We start from the raw sequence: 24,102 nt of genomic DNA on the forward strand, positions 1-24,102 counted from the left end.
CACACACACACACAAATAATAATAATACTAAATAAATAAATAAATAAAACCTCAATTAAAAAATATAAAAATAAATATGGGTTATTTGTGTTAGCTTGAGGAAAAGTAATAGTACATTAGGTTTAGGTTATATTCAAAAAGATACTGCTGTCATTTTTGATGATTTCCCTTTTGTTTTGGGTGCTTACCTCATATACAGGTGAGATAAAAAAGGCAAGGTGTCTGGGTGAGGTGGGTCACACATGTAATCCCAGCACTTTGGGAAGCTGAGTGGGGAGAACTGTTTGAGCTCAGGAGTTTAAGACCAGCCTGGGCAACATCACAAGACCCCATTTCTACAAAAAAAAAAAAAAAAAAAAAAAAAACCTGGGGCATGGTGGTGTGTGCCTGTAGTCTCAGCTACTTGGGAGGCTGAAGCAGGAGGATCACTTGAACCCAGGAGTTCGAGGATGCGGTAAGCTGTGATCAAGCTGCTGCACTCCAGCCTGGGCGAAAGAGCAAGATTCTGTCTCAAAACAAACAAAAAAAGCAGAGGCTCGGTGATGTTGTTACTTTTCAAAGTCTTACAAACAAAAAGTGGCAACACTTAGATTCAAATGACTTCTCCTGAACCCTAAAGTTCTGAATCTTTCAATCATAAATGTTAGCTTTAATGTGCTTGCAAAAACATTTTTAGTTTCCTATTTCACCTTCTCTATTAGCTATTTTCAAAACACCATTTTTAAAAATGAAATTGCATTATTTACATTGTTGACAGTGCAATGAAGTATTCACTTAGTCAATGACTGTACCTTAGTTTGTGGAACAGACCATACCGGTTGCTAATATTGCATGACCATATAATTTACCATTTAAATAAGAGCATTTTTGAACATGAAAAGGGGGTGCAAACTATGGGATGTTAGGACAACTCTCATAAACTGGCAGTGTCCTGGACAAACTAAGAGGTCTTGTCACCCTATTTATAAGGAACTCCAGATAATTTCCAAACCCCACACAAAGGATAGCCCTGTAGAAGTAGTTTTGGCAATTTGTTCAGAGGAGCAAGGGAAAATTGGGGTTCAATGATCAATCTTAAAAGATCCCAAGGAAAATTGATGCCTTTTCCATGTTGATTTCTGCTAGTATTCTCTGGCTAGTTCGGCCAGTAGAGCAGAGAGGTGATATAAACAAACACACTTAGTAGTGGCTTTAGAAAGCATGACCGCTTTTGACCTTCCAGTTGTTTGCTAACATCTGCCTCAGTTAACATGCAATATTATTCTGCACTCGGCTGACCAAAATTCTTCTCTAAATGTTTTGTGAAGGACACAGTCAACACCAAGTTAAAGAAGATTAAATAGGACCCTGCCTTGATTGAGAGAGAGACTGAATTGGGGTAGAGACAGACAGAAACAGGGCAGAAAAAGAGAAAGGAGAGACACAAACAGAGATGTAGAACAGTGAGACAGAGAGAGACATCAAGCCAGAGAAACTCAGGGACAGAGAAGAAGAGGGAGACAGAGAGACAAAGATAAAAGCAATGGCACAAAGACTAAGAAAGAGTGAGACAGAGACAGAGACAGCGAGTTGGAAAGGCTGGCAGAGAGAGTAGCATTCATTTTATGAGAAACAGGTAGCCACTCTAAGTAGAGTCAAATTCACTCCATTTGCATTTGGCATCAGTAGATTGTTTTCAGCAAATTCAAGCACCTTCTAGCTGCCTTCTTTTGAACCGATAGACAAACTAATTATTTTATAATCAAGCATAACAAAATAGGTCAATTAAGAAGGTCATCTTCTGCCTCCCAAGTTCAGAAAGTTACAAAATGAAATGTAAGTATTTTCCTCATATTCAGTCACGAACAATGTTGCTACTTTTCTTAAAAGTGAATGATTTGGGACTGACTACAAGATCCAATAACAACTGCATGGTTGGGCAGCAATTTTCTGCAAGAATTGTTACCAGCATATGAACCCCAAGTTATCTGGGGCCTTGTATTTTCAGGAATGAATTTGAAAATACTAAATGAATTCTGAGTGTATCTGTTTGTGTGTGTAGTCATGCTAGTATTTATGAACTGTAAGTCCACTTTAAAAATAGGCATCAGGCCGGGTGCAGTGGCTCAAGCCTGTAATCCCAGCACTTTGGGAGGCCGAGACGGGCGGATCACGAGGTCAGGAGATCGAGACCATCCTGGCTAACACAGTGAAACCCCGTCTCTACTAGAAAATACAAAAAACTAGCCGGGCGAGGTGGCGGGCGCCTGTAGACCCAGCTACTCGGGAGGCTGAGGCAGGAGAATGGCGTAAACCCAGGAGGTGGAGCTTGCAGTGAGCTGAGGTCCGGCCACTGCACTCCAGCCTGGGCGAGAGAGCAAGACTCCGTCTCAAAAAAATTAAAAATAAAAATAAAAATAAAAATAGGCATCATAGTATTAGGTTGGGGCAAAAGTAATTGCGGTTTTTGCCATTATTTTCAATGGTAAAAATCACAATTACTTTTGCCCGAACCTAATGAATAAGTTCACATTTGCAACTACTAAAAAAATATACTCCCTATTCCCAGCATGCATGACACTGGTAATGAATCAGCTTGTCACTGGTTCAAAGAAGAACACAGATGGGATCACAGTACCCCAGAAACTCCTGGTGATTTTGGTTTTGTTTTGTTTTTTGAGACGGAGTGTCACTCTATCTCCAGGCTACAGTGCTGTGGCACAATCTCTGCTTACTGCAACCTCCACCTCCCGGGTTCAAGCAATCCTCCTTCCTCAACCTCCTGAGTAGCTGGGACTATGGGCATCCACCACCATGCCTGGCTAATTTTTGTATTTTTAGTAGAGACGCAGTTTTAACATGTTGGCCAGGATGGTCTCGATCTCCTAACCATGTGATCAGTCCGCCTCGGCCTCCCAAAGTGCTAGGATTACAGGCATGAGCCACCTTGCTCAGCCCGATTTTTGTCGTAGTTATTGATTCATGGGAAGACACCAGATCTGTGGAAGCATTATTTGCCATTTTCTTCCACCAGACTTCCACAGGCTTAAAATCTCCAAAGAAAAACATTGTCTGTGTTTCAAAAGCACAAAATAGAAGCTGATCAGGACTGTGAATTAATGGAGTACGAGCCATTATTTCCAAGTCAACCCATGGGAAATAGAAATTTTTGCTATCTGCTGTACCGCAAAAAGGAGGAAGATAAGAATAATTCTCATTATGGTGAAATTACCACTTTTATTGCCACTGTCAGTACTTGTTGAATTCATAATTCATGGCCCATCGCTCAGCACTGACACATGACATTGACATGTGATGGCATTTCTTGTGTAACAGAAAAAGCAGCCAGTGAAGAATGACCACTTGCATACACCACTATTGAGGTCTGCATGACCAGAAAAATGGAGCAATTAAGATGACGATGGGCTGATGTGTTTTCAGTAACATCAGGCATTGTAAGATAAAACCTTTCCAATTGATAAAAACGAATACGTTTTCATTTAGTTTGAGCATGTATTTACACACTTACTTTTTATTCTCTTTTTGTATTGCTTCATTTTATCGTCTTTGAAGTACTGGTATACTAGTAGTTTGGTTTGATTTCTAGATGCAGAGATATGGGAGTTGACTTAAGTTTGAATGATCTTTGAGCTGAGTGGTTTATGTAGCCAACTAATTTAAGATATTAATCTGCCCATTGTAGGTAGCAATAAATATTAACTTTAAATTAAAGTGATATGGATCACTCAACAAATATATATTAGTACCTAATATATGTAATACATTGTGTTATTGTTAATAATCGAAATAGGATAAGACACCTTTTCATCTTCTATAGGTATTTTTGTGCAAAATATCTCCAATGCAACCTTCCCTGGCCACCATATTTAAAAATATGTCTTTCCCCATCCTCTTTCTTACCCGTATCCACCAACAGACGTCTCTAGGCCCTATCCCTGCTTTCCATCTGACATGCTTTATAATTTGCTATTTATTTTGTTATTTTTTCCTTCCTAACCATAGTGTAAGGTTTGCTAAAATAGAAGTTTTTTGGCTGGCTCATTCAGTACGTTATTGCCAGCATCTGAGATAGTTCCTAGCACATAGTTAGCATTCAACAAATGCTTTTAAATGAGTTAATTCATCAACAAACAGAATCCCTCCCTCAAGGAATTCGGGATTTAGTGACAGAAACTGACAAATAAATTCTGCAGTGTCATAGGTATTGTAATAGATGTAGATGGTTAGATTTTGGACAGCAGGGATTTTTTTTCTATGTAACCACGGTATATTTATAATTCTACAAAGAACATCATTTATAATGCTTATAATATATATGTTATAAAGAATGCTTTTTGGACAAGTAAATATTTATGAGATGAAAAGTAATTAATTTTTCATCTCTTTTTGTATTGCTTTGTTTTATGGTCTTTAAAGTGTTATGTTGGTATACTAGTAGTTTGGTTTGACCTCTAGATGAAGAGATACAGGAGTTGACTTAATTTTGTTATTTTTTTTTTGAACTTCCAGTTTTTGTTTTTTAAACATCATTTAACAAGAAAAACATTCAACCAAATTAAAACGAATTAGGTTGGACTAATTTACAATAAAATAATCAACTTAAAATATCAGCCCTTCCATTCAGGACCAAGGAGGCCAATAGTTCCTATTTAAACAGCAGAACTGCACAATTATTTTTACCTATATTTGATGGCACAAAAAAATAAAATTCTTACAACTTCCACTGACACCCTCCCCACCCTCCAGAGCAGAGTTCATATAATTGCATCTTAGGTCAGTACTCAGGCTTTTAAAAATCATCTTACAATTTGAAATATAATACAACTACTCTGGTAACAAGAATACTTTTAAAACAATTCTTATAGAAAACAATTAAAACAATTCTTATAGAAAACAAATACCTTAAATAATTGTGTGGTGCATTAGACTGCTCAAAGAAACAGCAAAGATAAAAAATAATGTATAAGAATTATAGTCCCTTGTTTATAGCAACCGTCCAAATAAAATATTTTCCCTAATTTTCCTTGCTTCTTATAATTGATTAGCAGAGATGAATTACAAGAAGCAGAATGCACCATTTTTTGGTTCTTGGTTGTAGCTGCCAGCTTAGGAGTTCATGACTATAAATATAAAGCAAATATGATTATACTCACAAGTTCTGGAAGGGGAAAAAAACGTGGATATCTCTAAAATGTTTCTCTATCCTTGCTTTCAAGTCATGACAAAAAAAATTCACACCAATTTAAAGGATGCTGAAAGACTAAACATGAGCCCACTAAAATAGAGATTAATTTTACCTATTACACTCCTATAGTAAAAATTGTAATAAGTGTGATATCGTATTAAGTAACATTCTATAGCAAGCTGTGGGAGCAAATACAGCATTTAACAGATGCATTTACAAACCAGGCACTCTAGCCTTTAGACAGAACATCTTATTTTTACACTCTTGAACATGTAACCTTTAAAAAAAAACCAAAAGGAATATGTAATTTATGACACCTAGCCAGGCACTTAATTTGGGGAAAGAGAAGGATTTTGAGGTAAACTAGAATTATTTTGACTTAATTTTGAATCCTCTCATTAGGTTCAGTGGTTTATGTAGCCAATTAATTTAAGATACGAATCGTTGTAGGTGGCAATAAATATTAACTTAATAAATTAATAAAAACAAAGAGTGGTTAGTCTCTGTGAGGGTAAATGTCCTACATACTAAGGCAGTTTGGAGATTGATTCACCTTCACCATCAATTTTCTTTTAGTATGATTGACCGGGGAACTCACCCCCTCATTCTGTCGGTATCATCCTTCGTGGAGTGCCTTCACACACAGCTGTCTATTTAGGGGATGGCTTCACACACCGTGAGGAAGCATAGATGTAAATTCTAAATGCATCTGCTAATTACAAGTAGCAAATCTGCACATACTGAGACAGTCATATAAGATATATAGTCTGATTTCATGCGTTCAGTAGATAGTGATTGAACGTTTTATGTAGTAAGCACTGTGCAACATACTGGGAATTCAGTAATGAATAAAAAAATACAATTTCTGATTTAATTATATGGTGGGGTATACATTTACTATCTTATGCATTTTCTACTCATCCCATCTACTTTTTGCCCCTCTATTCCTCTGCCCTGGCTTTCTTTTAAATTAGTTAAATATTTTATGTATTCCATTTTAATTCCTCTACTGGAGTTTTGACTATACTTCTTATATTATTTTTTATTGTTTCCCTTGTATCTAGAGATTTCAGCATGTCTCCTTCATTTAATATAGACTATTTTGAGTTCATATGGTACCACTTCATGTAAAATGTAAGCATCGTGCATTAAAATTCCATTGATCATCCCCCAATCTTCATGTTATTGTCAGAAATTTTACATCTACAAATGTAATAAACTCCACAATACTTTTTTGCTGTTTTACACAAAGTAGGAAAGGAAAACAGGACAGTATATTTATTCACATATTTTCAATTTCCTGTGCTATTTCTACCTATACAGTCAAGTTTCCATATTACGCCATTTAACCTTGGCCTGAGGACATTCCTTTAGCATTTCTTGGAATGCAAGGCTTTTAGCTATGAATTATCACAGGTTTGTTTTATCTAAAAATATCTTCATTTCAACTTCATTCTCAAAAACATACATAAAATTCTGGGTTGATAGTCTCTGTATTCCCCTGAGAACTTTAAGGATTCTATTCCACTGTTTTCTGGTGTATTTGATGAAAAATTATTCTTACATTATATAACCCCTGTATGTACGGGTCCTTTTCTTCTCTTTTCTTTTTAAAGCCTTTTTTCATTTTTGACTTTCAGCATTTTGCCTACAGCTATGTGTGATTCTTCTTTTATTTATCTTCCTTTGGTTCAACAGGTTTCATTTGTGTTTTAAAACGTATGTGGAATATTTTGGTCATTATTGCTTCAAAATTTTATCTCACCTGTCATTATGTTCTTTATACCTATGTTGTACTTCTTGATATGATGCACAGATGAGTAAAGATCTCTTTATTTTTAAATCTTTTTCTATTATTCAGATTTCTTCCTTTTCATCTCTATTCAAGCTCATAATCCTTTCTTCAGTAGTTCTCAGTCTGCTGTTAAGTCCATCTAATGAAGTTTTCCTTTTAGAATTTTCTTTTTATTTATGAAATTTTCATTTAGTTCCCTTTTGTAGTTTAATTTCTCTTCTGAATTTTTTTATTTCTCTACTTATTATAACTATCTTTAACATCATTTCTTACAAATTACAACATCTGTGCTATCTAATGTCTGTTTTTATTGACTCCTCTTTTTTCCTGATTATGAGTCACATTTGTTCTGCTTTCTCACATGTCTAGTAATTTTTTTTATAGTTCAAGAGATGTTATTAGGATACATTGTAAGGAGTTTGGATCATGTTGCCTTTCTTTAAAATATATTGAATATTGTTTAGAAGCATTCCACAGTTTGGCAGCTCTTTTTGGTCTTTCTAGCTTTAGACCTATTCTTTGATAGGATTGGTCAACTTTAGTGATTACTTCAGTGATACACTGTGGCCCTTACTCTAGGAAATTATCCTTACTCCCAAAATGGTTTTTCTGAGTTCTCAGGGCAATGCCAGAGGTGCTCAGTGAAGGTTTTTTTGGAAGGGTGGCAGGGCTAGAACTCCAACACCTTGCAGCATTCCAGCTCTACATGGCTTGTGTTATTTCATTCCATTCTCAGGCCTGCCTGCTAAGCATTATAAAGCCTTACCCTGAGCATGCATATCCCAGCCCTTAGTCAATAACCCACATTTAATTTCACACAAATTTCCCACCCACCAGCTACCCGCAGAATACACACACATACATCAATTCTCTCTTTGCCCTGGCCTACAAATTCCAGCCACTTCAGGAACCTGGAACTCTAATCTCTGCCACTTCAGCTCAGTGACTGTGAGCTCCACCACCCTGAACTATGGAAGGAACATGTCACGAGGCAGGGAGAGCCAGGGCATTTGTGAAGCACATGTCTGGGGTTTTTCTTCTCTCAAGCATCACAGTTTTACATTGCTTATTGTTCGATTCTTGGACAGAGTTGCCTCATGTAGCTTGTCCAGTTATATATTTCCTTACAAGGTATAGAATATCCAATAACAGTGTGGCGATTCCTCAAGGATCTAGAACTGGAAATACCATTTGACCCAGCCATCCCATTACTGGGTATATATCCAAAGGATTATAAATCATGCTGCTATAAAGACACATGCACACGTATGTTTATTGCAGCACTATTCACAATAGCAAAGACTTGGAATCAACCCAAATATCCATCAGTGACAGATTGGATTAAGAAGATGTGGCACATATACACCATGGAATACTATGCAGCTATAAAAAAAGGATGAGTTCATGTCCTTTGTAGGGACATGGATGCAGCTGGAAACCATCATTCTCAGTAATCTGTCGCAAGAACAGAAAACCAAACACCACATGTTCTCACTCATAGGTGGGAATTGAACAATGAGATCACTTGGACACATGAAGGGGAACATCACACACTGGGGCCTATTGTTGGGAGGGGGTAGCGGGGAGGGATAGCATTAGGAGATATACCTAATGTTAATGACGAGTTAATGGGTGCAGCACACCAACATGGCACATGTATACATATGCAACAAACCTGCACATTGTGCACATGTACCCTAGAAGTTAAAGTATAATAATAATAATAAAAGAATATCCAATAACATTTATTCTGTAAAGGCTAGAAGTAGACATCTTCCATCTTCCATTTCAGTAGGGAAGACATGTTAAATATGTAATTGTATCATGAATTGTTTTAATTATACTTGCTATGAAGGAGAAACATAGAAAACTATGGGCATCTATAGTAACTGTTCATAATCTAGCTTGGTTTGCCCTATAAGGTTTCCCTCAAAAGTGATCGTTGAACTGAAATCTCAGGGATGAACAGGCATTAACTAGATGGAGAGAAAGTAAAGTAAAAGTTTAGATACAGATAATAGCATGTGAAAAGGATCTGAGACAGTCAGGAATATGGTATACTCAAAGAAGTGAAACAAAATGAGTATCTAATATTTGTTTGGACTGCATTATGTGGCTGTCACTGTGCTAAATGCTTTATATATTATTTCATCTGATCCTAACTTTTTGAAGTTGATAGTGTAACCTGCCCATTGGGTTCATTTTGCCTGCTGCCCAGATAGAGCTGATTTATGAAGACAAATAAATTGCAATAAAAAGTTTAATTCATACCGAGCCGGCTGAGCCAGAGACCCAGAGCTTTTAATTCCTCAAATCAGCCTCCTTGAAAATTCAGAGGCCAGGGTTTTTCAAGGATAGTTGGTGGACAACGGAAAGTGTGCTGCCGATTGGTTGGGGATGCAATCCTAGGGGTATGGAAAATGGTCCTCATTCTGAGTTGGTGTCTGGGTGGGGTCACAGGACTGGTTGGCAGGTCTGGGTGAAGCTGTTCACTGTCGGAAATGCAAAAACCTGAAAAGACATCTCAAAAAGCCAATCTTAGATTCTACAATAGTGATGTTATCTGCAGGAGTAATTGGGGAAGTTATGAATCTCATGACCTCGAGAATAACGGCTGGTAATAGCTTATGGCTACACCTTAGCAGAATTCAGGCTCCTCTCATCCTCCTAACCTGGTGGTCTTTCATTAGCTTTACAAAGGCAGTTTAGTTTTGGGGAAGGGCTATTATCATTTAAACTATAAGCTAAATTTCTCCTAAAGTTAGCTTGGGAAGCAGGAGAGGGAGGAGGTCTTTCTTCTCTTAGGCAAGTTGGAGACACAAGAGGGAAAGTTGGCCAGAGGAAGGTGTGTTTGAACTGAGTTGTAAGGCCTCATGGGGCTGGGCACGGTAGCTCATGCCTGTAAACCTGGCACTTTGGCAGGCCAAGATGGGTGGATCACTGGAGGTCAGGAGTTTGAAACCAGCCTGTCTCTACTAAAAATGCAAAAATTAGCCAGTCATTGTGGCATGCTCCTGTAATCCCAGCTACTCATGAGGCTGAGGCAAGAGAATTGCTTGAACCTGGAGGCTGCAGTGAACTGAGATCGTGCCACTGCACTCTGGCCTGGCCAACAGAGTGAGACTCTGTTTCAAAAAAAAAAAAAAAAGACAGCACAGAAGTTGAGAATTGGTGAACAGCTGACAAGACTGAGGGAACAGCACATACCCTGGCACGGAGGTTTGAAATGGCCTAAAGGGGAGGAGCAGAATGCCTGTGTGGGGAGCTAAAGTAAGCTAAAGTAAGACCCTCATGTCCTAGAGGAGTTTACAAAGGAGAGGGTAGTTAGATGGCTGCATCCTTCCAGAAATGGAAAACAGAAGCAAAATATACGGTGTGTTTTATGTAAACCAGATGTATTTTACAAGTTTAAAAGAAGGGGAACATCACACAGAGGGGCCTGTCAGAGGTGGGGGTCAAGGGTAGGGAGATATTAAGGACATTTATAACATTTTTGTCACCCGACTCGACACACACATGTGGAGCTTAAAACCTAGATGACGCCTTGATAGGTGCAGCAAACCACCATGGCACATGTATGTCTATGTAACAAACCTGCACGTTCTGCACATGTATCCCAGAACTTAAAGGAAAATTAAAGGAAAGCTTACTTAGATATTAATCTAGGAAATGAATCAAGTCTTCTTTAGACACCCAAAGTGAATTTATTTTACTCATTTGCCAGAAATTTATTGACCTTCTGTTACGTGCCAGACCCTCAACTGGCAGTTGAACAAGACATTTCATACCACATAGGTGTTAAGACCAGAGGAGGGCCTGCTTTGTGAGTTCTAGCAAGAAGGGTGGTGTGGCCAATAGTGAATGGCCCAGACAACAGGGAGAGTGGCTGCAAATGCTGTCAGAGACTCAGGCAGGGCCAGATCATACTTGGCATCCTTGATAGAAAAATAACATGAAGCTTTTAGAGGGCTTTTAATCAGAGGAATGATCTTATTTAAAGTGTGTATTTACTACTTCATTTTGTCATCCCACTCTACACACACACAAGAGTTTTAGCCCGTGGACACTGTTAGTGGGTACAACAGGCTGAAAGGAAACTAAATCAGAAGGCTTGTGGTCAGGACTTTTATAATTCCAAGATAAGAATTAGAAAAGGAACAAGTCATACATTTGCCAGATTCATGTTATAAAGATGGTAGAACCTCGATTTAAATTGGTTTCGGTGCTGATGCTTTATATTTGACGCCTTCCATGCTGGGGGAGGCTAGTTACCTATTAACATGACATCCAACCGTCTGAGACCTCAGGGTGGGTAAATTGATGCTAACTTGGATAGTTGGCTCCTGACATCAAAAGTTGTTTCAGCAGTTTGCAAGCTCACCCGTCCAGCCGCTTTTGATTTTTCTTGAGTCCTCTCCAGGTATCTGCTGTCACACATACTGCTCTGTCTATTTCTGAGTTAATGTTTGACAAGCTTGCCTTGCTTCTTCCAGAATTACTGTGTTTGAAAAAGTTCTGTTCATTAGTGTCCACATGTAGAAAATGGGAAAGATTGCCACATCTCTGGCCATATCAGTATATGCTAATGAAGCTGCATATTAAGGACATTTGTTTTCTCATTTTCAGGAAGGCAAAGGTACTAACAGGTGACTGTGGTGTGAATGCCTGATGTGAAGTATCTATCTCTGCTATAATCAAAGATGGGGAGCAATAACAGAAAATTGTCATGAGCCCTTAGTGCTGGTTTGAATATTGAAATTTCAGTCCAGTTACCTCTTCTAGTGACACTTGTTTTATCCCTGATCTAAGGGCCAAAAAAAAAAAAATCAACCAGATTTTTTTTTTGGTGGGTTTTTTTAATCTTTTGCCATTCAATAGATACATTTTGTGATTCTGCTTTCACTTGTTCATCATTATCTTCAACAGAATATTTAGAAATAAAAACAAAACGAAATGAGAAGAAAACAAACTTTCTTTTTTTTCCTTCTGGGGTCCCAACCCACTGCCTGTGATTGCCTGAGTGGATGGCTGCATCCCTGATCCTTCCTGCCTGGCTTCTCTGATAGACCCCGCAGCACGTCCCGTTTCTTTCTGCAGACAGCATTAACAGAACTGATCCTGTATCTTCTAGGTTTCCTCTACGCTCAGAACAGCACCAAGCGCAGCATTAAAGAGCGGCTCCTGAAGCTCTTGCCCTGCTCAGCTGCCAAAACGTCGTCTCCTGCTATTCAAAGCAAGTTTGTTTTTTTGGTTTTTTTTCCCTCTGAAATTCTCGTTTTGTTTCTTTAGGTCTGCATGCATTGCAGTTCTCTGCTTCTACAAAGAATCAATATATTCTACAAAAGCAACTCTATTGATGCATTCATGTCTCCCTAAATACCCAGGAGAATATTTGGGCTATTAGGAGTCATTTTCCATTTGGCAGACTGACAGCACAGTCTTAGTGACAGGAGTCTGTCCTGCAAAACACTGGGACATTTTTGTTTGATGTGAGGGATGGGGACTAGACTCAAGTAACTGTAGGAATTCCTTTCGTTTGCCTTGTTAGCAGAGCAGCTGAACACTTTAACCATATTACCTCGTACATTGTTTGACTCTCATCCACTGGGTCTATAATTTAGACACTGCCAAAATTCAGAAATATCACTAGATTAGAAAAAATATTACAAAGGGTCAAACATTTAAATAAATGTGACTTTTCTTCTTTGCTCATTCTGTCCCTGTATCAGTCAAGATTCTGCAGAAAAACAGAACCAACACATACTCACGTGCATACACATAAACATATACATATAATATACATACGTACACATGCATATACACACACGTACATATGCGTATATGCAAACATATGTAAAGAGATTTATTTGAAGGAATTGGCTCACACCATTATGGGGGCTGGCATGTCTGAAATTCATAGAATATGCTGGCAGCCGGAAGCTCAGGAAGGATTTCTTTAGGAAGCCTCAACTGATTAGATGAGGCGCACCTACATTATTCAGGATAATCTATGCTTAACTTAAAGTCAACTGATTATAGATGTTAAGCATATCGACAAAATACCTTCACAGCAACACTTAGATTAGGGTTTGATTAAATAACTGTGTACTGTAGGCTAGCCAACTTGACAGGTAAGGCTAACCATCACATTCTCCATCTTCTCTTTCTCTCCAAATTTGTGGCATTCTTAAAGAGTAGAAAATAGAGGATATCTAAGGGAAGTCCTCAATTTATTTTATAAAGATGCTATATAACTTAGAATATACATTCACAAATATTCTCTGTGTACAAACATTCTTTATACACAATTTTTTTCAAGCATCAAACAACTCTTCGAATCAGAGAAGGTGGTATTCTTTGCTAGTGAGAAAATGGAACATTAAAAATCTAGGTGGAATTCCCTAGGTATTGGGGCTATAACCCACATCTCCACCTACTCTCTTTTTATAATGCTACAACATTTTGTAGGAACTCATGGATTCAATCAGTGATTTAAAAATATGAATGCCCTAAAATGTCATGGGTCTCCACAACACAAATGAGAAAATATAGAAAGAACCACAAACAACATGATACATTCAATGAAAAGTGCCAGAGCAATTTGTGTCAATGGCACTGACCAAAGGTGATATATCATCATAATAAGATTTAATTAATTCACTTATTCATTCAACAAATATTTATTATATGTCACTGCCTGCTTCTTGTGCTGGGAGATGCAGCAGTGAATAAAACAGATTAAAAACCAAACCAAAACAAAAAAAGCTCTTCTATCAGAGCTTACATTATATTCTGTAGGGAGAGGAGGCAGAACTAAATAACTTTTATTAGTAATAATCCCATGCACATACAAAAATTAAAATTATAGTTTAGATACATTGCCCTGATTTTTTTTTCTTTCATTGCACACACGTGCACACCATCTCACAAATGAAATATAACATCATCAGCAACCTGGAAGACCATAATCTAGAAAAATGCCAGAGCCCTAATCCTACATGATATTGAAGCTGCAGGTGCTTTTATTGCCACTATTTGTCAGAGATTGTTGGTTATTAGAGCCATCACTTTTCTCCTTTCAGGTTGGAATCAAAATTGCCAATTTATCAGATATTTGCTGAAAATATAGTCATTGGTACCATGTAGACAGGTAAAATGTAACTTTCAAATGGATCTCTCTATTCACATAGAGAAGCAGAAAATTGTCATGTCTTGTTAGCACTCTTCGTGCACCAGCGTCTGATAAAGCCATGCCCCCAAATAAATGTTCACGGAGGATACAATGCAATTTTCAATGAACTGTGAGGGAAAAGGATGTGTTGAGAGGAAAAAAAATAGAAAATACTAAAAAAAGATCAGAATGACTTTAAATACTAATGGGAATATATAGAACTGGCTGCTACTGAACCGACGCTAGACTTAGCTCATGATTTGTGGACTCCATAAGACTCCTGCCTTCTCCTCTTCATCTTTTGCCTTCTCCTCCAGGGTTGGAAAGGTGAATGGTTTATTTATCATGTTTGCAAAAGTCTCTCATGTTCAGGACAGTCAATGTGAAAAGTGCAAAGAAAGATAAGAGCCCACACACACATGCACAGCACACACACACAATCTGCTACCTTGAAGTAACTACAAATAACTAGTAATATCTTTTTTACCACCAATGTATATGTACTGATGATATCATATCTATACCAAATTTTTATTATTTCATTTACATGGCATACTTTTATAAATATCAACCCTGCTATTAAAACTTTTTGTAAAATCATTTTTAATGGTAAACATAAGACTACATTCCATAGCGCTAGTATATTGTATTTGACCCCATTCTCTGGCTTTGGGTATTTAAATTTTTCCCCTTTATACCTCCCACTTTCAATATAAATAGCACTATGATAAATGACTCTGTGTATATAGCTATGCTTTTAAAATTACTTTCCCCTAAATTTTGAATTATTGGATAAAAGAACTGATTTATCAGAATGTAAGCTTTCCAATGTATATTACAAAATTTTTCCACAAGTTGGCCTTTCAAATGTTTTTCAGTAAAGCATACGTATTTTTTCTTGAGTTCTTTTGTTATTTAGGCATAATACTCTTAATACTTGGAAATTTTATACCTTTTATAGTCATTTGTTAAATACAGATTTAAACTATTAGTTCTGGTGTTTGTGCCTCAAATGAAAACATTAAAAGAAACAGCATATGACAAAGATTTTCTGCATGAAGAACCATAAACATTCTTAAATGTTTGAAAATTAAATGTATTTCTCATTTTTAAAATGTCAAAGGCAAAACTTATAAGTCCCAAACTACCATGTTGAACCACATATCTTGACTTTGATGTTTGAGAAGACTGTCAGACAAATATCAAAAAGCACCACTGTCTTGGAAAGGTACCAGGGATCAACACACATGACTTCAAAGACAGGAGGTGATGGATCTATGCCATAGCCAATGGCCTTCTCCCATCGAGCCACTTGACTGGTAGTTGAACAAGAGTAATAGATACGATCTAATGAGAATTAATTTAGGCCTTAGAATGTCTTCCACCTGACACTAATATCGCATCGACCAGGGTAAGAAATGAGACAGGGATAGAGGCAGCAATACCTGGGCTTTGAACAAAGAATTGTCTTGTTCACATTTTTGGCCTATCCCACTGTCCCCTAGCCAGCCAATTGCCCACAGCTCTTTGAACCTTCATCCCAGGATGCAGATGAATGCACACCCAGAGGTAGTATCCTAATCACTATCACTCTGTAGCACTCACTCTGAGCTTCTTACATCATTCATTGGCATCAAGAGCTGCCCAGCTGCTGAAGTTGGAATCCTCTCTCTGCTTAATGATCCCCCACCCACCATCTTAATGGCTACTAAACTCTGGTCAGTGTACTCTCTGAATATCTTTTAATTTCACTTCTCCTTTATGTCTCTTGTGCTACAGCTCTGAGCCAGCTCAGACTTTCATGATCTCTTCCAAGAGCTATTGAAAGAGGCAAAGGGGGCCATTGTGGGTTTTAGCATCATCCTGGCATCTGTCTGAATTCCTCTTGTGCCTCTTACTAAACAAAATGCCTGTTTATCACTGTAAACTTATTTACGTAAATTCTCTGCCTCTTAATTTCTTTATTTGGTCATTCATTCCACAATATTTTTAGAGACCATATAGGGCAGGTATGATACTAGACACTCACTTTCTAGTGAGGAGTAGAACACAGTTTACTACCTTCCTGGAGCTTATGCGGGAAGAGGGAGAATAAACAAGAAAACAAAGGTTATCTTAGGACATGATAAGTGTTATAGCAGAAGTAAACCTGTGGTGATATGATGCAAAGGGAATGTATGCAGGGGAGATATCTTGACTAGGTCAGAGAAAGCTTCATTGAGATGTCTTTTAAGTCCTTAGAATAAAAGGAAGCCAGTAATGTGAAGGTCTGGAGAGAGTGTTCTAGAAGGAGGAAAGGGGCATGGTTTATTGGAGACAGACAAAGAAAGATGATTACGATTATCAGAAAATGGATTGTCATGGGAACTTAATAAGATAATCGATGCAAAGTATTTAGTATAGGAAATATCATAAGCATGAATCAATGACAAGGATGAACTCACTTGATGTTCCCGACCACCTTTTGAGGTAGGTACATAGAATGACTAAAAAACTGAGGCATTAAGAAACAAAACAAATGCCCCAGTTGGCAGAGCTAGAATTCTGACTCCACAGCCTGCTGTCTTCATCACTTTAGCAGGCTGAGTGCACTGATGACCTCTGATATTGATTGAGGGAGCTCTTACAGGTCTGCAGTAGTTGCCGTTTTTCCTAATGTAAATCTTCAAATTGGAAAAAAAAAAAAAATAGAAAACATTAGATCTGGCCTTTTGCCTGCAGGAGGGTAGGTTTTACCCATTTCACAATTGAGATAGCTGTGGCCTGAAAAGCTTGTAATGATTTGAGCAGAATCCCACACCTGAGAAGTTGAATAAACAAAACCCTATACCCAAAAGAACCTTACTCCAGCGATACCGATACACTTACTGTCTGATTGCAAGATATGAGACCATCATACTCATAGAAGAAGACTTACTGGAAAAATCCAAGGACAGGGAAAGACAATTTCACGTGGTTGGCACACAAGAAAGCCAACTGGACTAGATGGTTTCTAAAGAAATAGTCATTGCATTTTAAGTGATTTACAGAGTATTTTAAAAAGAGTAGTAATAATAATAGCCTACTATAAGGAATATAGGCTATTTCATATGTGAGGAAACTGAGGACTAGAGAAGGGAGATTATTTGCTCAAAATCACAAAGCTTCTGAAAAAATCTGAAATGAGAAACTCAACTCCATATCCAGTATTTTCCAACACTGAAATTCTACAATTCAATGTCAGTCAAGGTCCAGGAAGGAAACAAAAGGCATATTTAAATAGGGCAATGGGGGAGAGGTGAATGAAGGAACACTTTGCAAAGGTATGTATAGGGTTTCTTGAGCCAATAAGGCTGTGAAACATTCAGGGTTAGCAAGAGCAAAAGTTATCATTTCTAGGTTGCTGGTTACCAGAAGCTGGAAAAAGCCATAGCTTTAGCAGTAACAATAAGATAGGGCTCTAGTCCTTGGATGAGAAATGCAGCTATTGTCAACTCACCAAAGAGTGAGCCCAAATAATAAGTACCATAACCTCTCTCTTGTCCTCCTCTCCAGTGGCCAAACCCAATGGGAAGCCAGAAGGGCAAGGAGTCCAGATAATATTGTCCTCAAAGGTCAGACTTCAAAGGTCAGAAAGAAGGAGGCTAAATGATGAAAGATGTTTTCCCGAGTCTGTAGATCTTAGGAGTCAGGTGTTGTGATCTACAGGATCAGTGACAATTCTTAGAGTCAGTCACATTTAGCGTCAGTCAGACTTAGAGTCACACTCCCCTTATAAGATTTCGGCCGGGCGCGGTGGCTCAAGCCTGTAATCCCAGCACTTTGGGAGGCCGAGACGGGCGGATCACGGCGAACACGGTGAAACCCCGTCTCTACTAAAAAATACAAAAAAAACTAGCCGGGCGAGGTGGCGGGCGCCTGTAATCCAAGCCACTTGGGAGGCTGAGGCAGGAGAATGGCGTGAACCCGGGAGGCGGAGCTTGCAGTGAGCTGAGATCCGGCCACTGCACTCCAGCCCGGGCGACAGAGCAAGACTCCGTCTCAAAAAAAAAAATAAATAAAAATAAGATTTCTTCCCAGGCTGGGCATGGTGGCTCACACCTATAATCCCAGTACTTTGGGAGGCCGAGGTGGACAGATCACGAGGTCAAGAGATTGAGACTATCCTGGCCAACAGAGTGAAACCCTCTCTCTACTAAAAATACAAAAAATAAATAAATAAATAAATAAATAAATAGCTGGGCGTGGTGGTCCGCGCCTGCAGTCCCAGTTATTTGGAAGGCTGAGGCAGGAGAATCACTTGAACCCGGTGGGCAGAAGTTGCAGTGAGCAGAGATCACACCACTGCACTCCAGCCTGGTGACAGAGGGAGACCCGGTCTCAAAATAAAAAAGATTGCTTCCCAATTCCATGACATCTTGGAGGCTGGAGGCTGACAACTGGCTCATGAATGTACATTGATATTGAGTAGCTATTTATAGGATTAAGGAATTTAGCTCCTTTATGGATGACTTAGTGTCAAGAAATTCCTAGCTACTATATTTTATGTCAACACAAACATTTTTTAAAGAAATAATAAATGCTGTCAAGTCTCTGGTTATATCTCCTCATTGAATAACTCTGAGTAATTCACTTTATCTCTCTATGCCCCAGTTCTTTTACCAAAGAATAAAGTAGTCACGTTCCTTATTCAATGGACATTATTTGACAAAAAGGTACTTACTAGATAATGGTCAGGAAAGAATACAAAAGATAAAACATGCGACACGTGATTATCTGTGTATTTGTGTGCGTTCACATTTTTATCTAAATTTGACTAATAAGAACATCTACCCAGTACTATCTCAGTGCCCTCATTCAATCAAAATAATTGATTCACTAAATTAGAGCTTCATTCCAGGGGTTTTTGTTTTTGATTTGAGCAGAAATGGGAGCATGAATATGACAAGGTTATTGTGAGACTAGACCACTCATCAATAAGCCACCATCAGTACATTGCCTTGCAAAACTGCAAAACACAATCTCCTAACTGTGTTTCAGGTTTTTGGCATCAAATATAGCATAACATTTCGGTATGTTTTGTTTTTCCTGGTAGCACGTTGATCATAGGAATTTTTAGATGCTTCTGTTGACAGAGAAACCATCAGCATTTGGCTGTTGGAGGATTTGTTTGCAAAAAGCAACTTGAACGGCCAACGTGATGCCAATTAAAACTACAACAGTAACCTCCAGGATTTTTTTTTTAATGTTTAACCTCTGATAGTTAATTAATCTCATGCTAACTCCTTGGTGAACTTAGCTAAAGGTTCTGACCTAGGCATGTTGTCAGGAAAATCTGTGGAAGAACAGAGGCATAACCCATGAATGTAAATTTAATATTCATGTATTTCTTAATAGAAAGCAAGGTTCATTCAATTTCATTAAGCCCTAAAAGTGTTGTGTTCAAAATCTCGGATGTGATTTTTATTTATTTAACAAATATTTAGCACTTACTATGTGCCTGGTACAGTTTTAAGTGGCTTGTACAGTATAACTCATTATATCCTAAAAATAACTCTGTAAGATGGACACGATTATACCCATTTTACAGAATAGGAAACTGAGGCATGAGGGATTATTTAATTTGCCTGAATCACATCACCAGCAAGAGGTGTGGGAGTTGGGGGAGGGACTGAACACAGCAGTGGAGCTGCAGAGTCTCTGTACTTGACCAGTTCTCTAGTTATGTTCAACGTTCTGGTCAGTTTTACAAAAAAATATGACTAGATCTTTTTCCACTTACCTGCTCATACGCAGCACATATTGTGCAGGAAGATGGTGGTAGCCCCTTGAATGAGTTTTTTTTCTTCTCTCTGGGCCTCTCACCATCCATGAGTAAGAAGCAGAGACTGTGCCCAAGTCTCTTTCCAGCTCTGGCATTGCAGCAGCCATTGAGATGGCATTAATTATTCCTGGCTGTGACAAATGGTGGAGGTTTCAAAGCTAACACACATTTCCTCCTTTCGTGGTTTTTCACTGTCCATGGAAGGCAGAACATGGGAAACATAGAAACTCCATTTCACCCAGCTGTAATACCAGCTGGCCCTATCGTTTACATATTGGCTATATGGTTTACCTATTAGAATATTTGTTTCTTACGTGTGTGTGGCCTTTTACAAGTTTTAGAAGTCTTTCTTTTGAATATCTCATTTCATTTTAATAAAACTCCTGTGATAATGGCAGATTTCAAGGGTTATAATCTCCATCTTCCAAACTAAAAAAGGAGAGATGAAGTGGCTTGCCCAAAGTCACATAGATATTTAGTGAAAAATGGAAAATCGTGGTTTTTGTTTTTCCTGGTCCATTATGTATCTACTAGAGGTCGTCATTAAATCATTCACAGGTTTTAGTATAGGAAAGGTAAACGTAGGAGTGTCAGGACAGCTGTTTTCTGTTGACAAATTTAATGAATTTCACTTCAATATGGCAGACATTTATGGAGCACTATTTGAAAAGCAATAGTTTCGGGCACAGGGGAACACACAGATCACTACATCTGAAGACTAACATTGTACTGAAATAAACAGACACATATGTAGATCACTGAGATACAACAAATACAAGTAAAGTGCTGTGAATGCTGTGAGAGGCAAAACTAGAGAGATATTAGAGTTAAAAAGTTGAACGTGATAACTCTGGGATTAGCCCATTTGGTTCAAATCCTCATTCTGTGACTAACTAGTTATAGAAACTTTATTTAAGCTACTTATCCCTTCTGGGCCTCAATTTCCTCATCCGTAAGGTAGAAATGATGGTAAATAATCTGTAAGTTTGCTCAAAGGATTAATGAGCATGTAAAGTGTTTAGAATAGTTACTGGCTAGTACGGGGTCAGTAAATGTTGACTGCTTTTGCTGTTATTCTCCTGCTGCTACGATGATCACAACTATTGTCGTGATATAGGTGAAATTCAATCTCACCTAGGTGCATTTCACAGAGAGTTAATCTTTCAGCAGGGGCCTTTGGAGAAGAATCATTTCGTCAGAGGGAGAAAAAGGAGGAGCATTCTAGGTACTTCAAAAGACAAAGCTTAGACAGTCAGGAGGGGCAAGAAGTCTGAAAGAGAAGCAGCCAGCAAAGTGATCTGGGGCCAGATTTTGAAAACTTTCCTGGGCAGTACGCTGCATTCGCTCTGCAGGGAGGCAATGGGGATTTTAAGTGAGGTTTTTAAGTTGAGGAGTGATTTTTCATCTTGTCTGGCATTTGGGAATGGCTAGTCAGCCAAGAGTAGAGGGAGCTAGATATGAGCCAAATTTTAGAAGGCATGATGTGAACTTGAAGTTAGAAAAAAGACTAGCAAAGGATCAAGAACAATAACTGAAGACAAGAGACAGACAGGGTGTCAAAACTAATTACCAAACTTAGTGGGATGTTGGTTTCTGAAACAATGAACCAACTGAAACTCACAGTGGTAATATAACACCAAAAATAAGTCAGAAGACAAATTGTTGAGAGAGAAAGAGAAAGAAGACAGGAAAATTAGTTGGAAACTGCTTAAAATGTCTATGCAAGACAGTGTCAATAGCTAACACTTAAGCATAATGCTATTTTAAGTCTGAACAAGTACTCTTAGCATTTACTGCAAGTCTATGAGGAAGGCACAATTATAATCTCCACTTAAAAGAGAAAAGTAAACAAGGAAATTAAATCACTCGCCCAGCACCTAACAATTATGACACATCAAAGCAGGGATTTTACCTTCAATGATGTAATACCAAAGCTTAGTGTCTTTACCACTAGACTGTCCTAAACATGGCAATCATGGTGGAAGGGAGAGGATAAATTTGAAACACATGGTGGAATTGTGTGTAATTGGAAATATTGAAAGACAATTTGTGAGATTGAGTGAAAGATAGGAAAGAGATGAAGTGACTCCACCAAAATGATAATGGTGAAATTTATCAAGATAAGGTGCATAGAGGGAAGGCCATGAAGGCCAGTTAAGGAGAGATGATAGTTTTATTTTCGACATCTTGGCTTTAAATGCTTCAATAACACAAATTTTTGAAACAAGCCTTAAACAAGTTTTGTTGTTGATTAGTGCATCTTTTGTTTTTTTCAGGTTACCTATATGATTAAGTCTTTTGCTTCCCACTTGATTTTTCCACTTTTGTTACTGTTCATTTGGGTCACAATGGGTGGAATGATGACTACTTACAAAACACTGTGTAGATTGTTAGATAAATGAGAGCCTTCTTTGTTTTATGTAATACTTTCATGATGGTAACCAAGGTAGCCTCTCGTAGGAGCTATACAAGCTATTTTTCATTTTCATTGACCTAAGAAGTAATATTTGGGCTAAATGTGAGTCTGGTCAATGAGTCTGGTTTCTGCTGAAATGGGAACCTAATTCTCCAAAGAGCCTGCATTTTCTACTCCACCAGGTCTACAAAATACAGAGCATTGTTTTTCTATCTGCTTAGATTGCAGGGTTCAAGTTTAGCCTTCTTACCTTTCAAATTGCCTTTTGCCAAGGGTTTTGAAGCACCAAGGGTGATAGGCAACAATTCTTTACGGAAATATTGGTCCATATTTATTCGTAAGGTTTCATTAAAAAGAAGAAATAGAAGAACAAAAGATGAGTTCTGGAGATGAACTGACAGTATGAAACCTTATTTATCTTTCAGCAAACCATTCTCGTCTGAGGCTGTGGAGAAAAACAATCCCATAGCATATTACAGTGTTTTCAGACTGTGCTTAGAGGTGGATATGTTCTTCATTGAGTGTTCCTAAGGATATTTAAAAAATCACATTTATTTCAATAAGAGTGTAAAATTAATGCTTTAGGTGAGCAGATGTTAGAAGGATCAGTGTCAAAATCATATCATTACAGAAAGCCTGTATGTGGATTCATTGCTATGATGCGCCATGCACTATGAAAAATTATTTAATACATTATTCTGCTTACTCTCCAGACTTACTGTTCAAGTGCCACTATTATTGCCAGTTTGCAGATGAAGAGATTAAAAACTTGAGGTTTTAAGTGACTTGTCCTAAATTACATAGCTACTAAATGGCAAAGCTGGGATTCAAGCCAGGTCGTTTAATCAGTTGACAAATTTTTATCAATGCTGACTGCATGGCACTACCACCTTGGTGCCGGTGATGCAGCCATGAATAAGCCAGACATGGATCCAGTCCACCATGATCTTATACTCTAATGGGAGAGTTGGGGGCAGAGTCTGGACAGCACATTTTCATGCTTTGTTTTGCAAAGCATTTTTCCTGAGTTCTCTGAAATCACTTCCAACTCTTTTCACTTGATAATGTTGTGGGAGATTTTATGATGTTTTACCACACAACTGCCAAAGCTTTTCACTTGATAATGTTGTGGGAGATTTTATGATGTTTTACCACACAACTGCCAAAGCTTGGTCACATCAAGATGAGTTTAGGCATCATTATTTGGATGCGATGTTTACATGCAAGCTGCCCCTGGACTAAGAGGAAAAAAGAACTCAAAGAGAGACACTGTTTATCCGTGGGCAAATGTTTGAAGACATGAAGAATATGTAAAGACCATGTGGAAACTGTCTGTGTTGAATGAGTGTTAAATACAGCCATGCTACTTAGTTATTTTCTTGTTTTGGTGAATACCACCATGAACAGGAAGCTCTGTGATATGCCCCCAGGAGAGGAAACCCACAGGAAAAGTAATTCTTAGAAATTGGTCATTTCTAGGCTGATCCTGCTTTGAGCTTTCCTACTCTGGAGTCCCTGCCACTCCCTGGCCCTTTTAGTTTTTTTTTAAATGTATTCCTTCATTCCATAAACGAAAGAAGTACTGTTATATTTTCTGCCAATGTATACTGCCTTAGTGATCACACTGAGTTTGATGGTCTTAATATTACTTATACAGTGATGACTCTGACATTCACATCTTCAGCCAGACTGTGCTCATCAATTTCAGAACCATGTCTCCATCCAGCCACTT

At 38.1% G+C, this 24,102-nt stretch overlaps 1 protein-coding gene across 5 annotated transcripts in view; it reads left to right on the plus strand.

The window, feature by feature from the left end:
• Positions 1–24,102, plus strand: part of KCNIP4 (Kv channel interacting protein 4) — a 1,232,493-nt gene that overhangs the window by 1,064,127 nt on the left and 144,264 nt on the right. The window contains exon 2 of one of the 5 annotated variants that reach the window (XM_011935672.1): positions 12,112–12,213. The exons of the other annotated variants lie outside the window; for them this stretch is intronic. Within the exon in view, the coding sequence (XP_011791062.1) occupies positions 12,112–12,213 (102 nt within the window). The remainder of the gene's footprint in view (positions 1–12,111; positions 12,214–24,102) is intronic. 5 annotated transcript variants of the gene reach the window in all.

This window comes from Colobus angolensis, unplaced genomic scaffold, assembly GCF_000951035.1.
Source record: "Colobus angolensis palliatus isolate OR3802 unplaced genomic scaffold, Cang.pa_1.0 Scaffold146, whole genome shotgun sequence".
In the NCBI taxonomy this organism is placed as follows: domain Eukaryota; kingdom Metazoa; phylum Chordata; class Mammalia; order Primates; family Cercopithecidae; genus Colobus; species Colobus angolensis.